The sequence below is a fragment of the Rhagoletis zephyria genome, unplaced genomic scaffold (genome assembly GCF_001687245.7).
Source record: "Rhagoletis zephyria isolate East Lansing unplaced genomic scaffold, Rhagoletis_zephyria_1.1 Rzeph_scaffold_16393, whole genome shotgun sequence".
NCBI lineage: Eukaryota > Metazoa > Arthropoda > Insecta > Diptera > Tephritidae > Rhagoletis > Rhagoletis zephyria.
The window spans coordinates 10,450-11,904 of record NW_016173457.1 but is presented as its reverse complement, the minus strand read 5'-3'; the positions used below and the strand labels follow the sequence as shown (position 1 = coordinate 11,904).

The following is a 1,455-nucleotide window of genomic DNA, read 5'->3' as shown; positions in this document are numbered from 1 at the left end:
CAATATCCGAATTTTTCAATTAAATCTATCCCAAAAATGTTTAAGTTTGACAGGCTTGTGACGTAAATTATACAACTATGCGATGTGTTTTTATGAGTTACTATTGCTTCGAATTGCCCCATAAGAGGGATTTGGTTCTTCGATGCATCTGATGCNTGCTTCGAATTGCCCCATAAGAGGGATTTGGTTCTTCGATGCATCTGATGCTTTATGCTCACACGTATGTAATGCTGGTTTACCTAGCTTCGCCCAATTAATTTTTGAAATCAGAGAGATATCTGCGGCTGTGTCGAATTGTAGCTTGATTTGACACGAATTTACGACCACATTAATGTACTTGCGCTGCATATTAGTGTTGTTTATGCTCTTTACACTGTGATTGGCTACAACAACTTTCGTTCTAAAATTTCTACTTTGCTGAAATTTTCTTTGCGTATTTCGATTAATTTTCCGTTGACCTGAGTTTAAGGCACTTGCTCGTTTAGAGAAACAACTACAATAACCTTCTTTATGCCCAATTTTGTCACAATCTTTACACTTGTGTTGTGAGTACGTGCAATATTTAACAAAATGCATGGCTCCGCATTGCCAACATGGACGTTTTGGTACTTCGTTTACTTGATTGGTTGGTTTGGTATGGCTTTTTAGCTTTGGTTTACTTGAACGAAATTCTGACTTACCATCTGCAGAAATCGCATTCACCGTCGAAGGATTTGTGGTTTCAACAAGCTTTGTATCGTTACGCAAAACAATTTGTCTTTGCGCTGCTGATGTCAATTGCTCTAATGTGGTATCTGCAGTTGTATCTAGCATTGAAAGCAATTTTCCCCGAATGTCGTTATATGCCGGTGATCGAAGTCCACATATAAATATAAGCACTTTTAATTCCGCAGAAGACATTTTGCCTTGGAAAAATTTTTCGCACTGACTGTTTACTCGACCTGAGTATGCGGTATAATCTTCGGACTCTTCTTTGGTGATTTGTAAACATTTATAACGCACACTGAATATTGACTCTTGACGATCAAAAAGTTTTTTCAATTGCCGAACTGTATTTTGGAAATCGCAGTCTTTAGGTAGCTTCGGTAAAATACAATTTGCGTATTGTTCGTAAACTTGCGGGCTCAATTTTCTTAAGAGAAGTCTAACTTTGCAGGCGTCGTCCAATGATTTCGCATCTTCCGTAAAATGCTGTTCGTACCTGCTGAACCAATTTGAGAAAATTTGGTTATTATCTGGGTCATAAATGAACTCATGAATACCGCGAGAAATGATGTCTGCTAATGCCTCTGGCTGCTGTTGTTGCTGCAAACTACTACCCCCTTTGTTGTTCTGTATTAAACTCGCCAGCGTTTCAATTAACCGCTGCTGCCGTTCTGATGCTTCCTGTTGTTGGACCAACAACTTTGCCACTACGCTGTCCAATGCCATTACGTGTCGTCGGGCGATGCAAAA

The 1,455-nt window shown here is 39.3% G+C and overlaps 1 protein-coding gene across 1 annotated transcript; it reads right to left on the bottom strand.

Annotated features, from left to right (window-relative positions):
• Positions 1 to 680: 680 nt before the first annotated feature.
• Positions 681 to 1,431, bottom strand: LOC108379451 (uncharacterized; the record flags this gene model as incomplete). Its single annotated transcript, XM_017635802.1, has 2 exons — positions 1,150 to 1,431; positions 681 to 1,080 (listed from the first exon to the last, which is right to left on the bottom strand). Coding segments are annotated over exons 1-2 (682 nt in total), but the record flags the coding sequence as incomplete, so codon positions are not given.
• Positions 1,432 to 1,455: the final 24 nt, after the last annotated feature.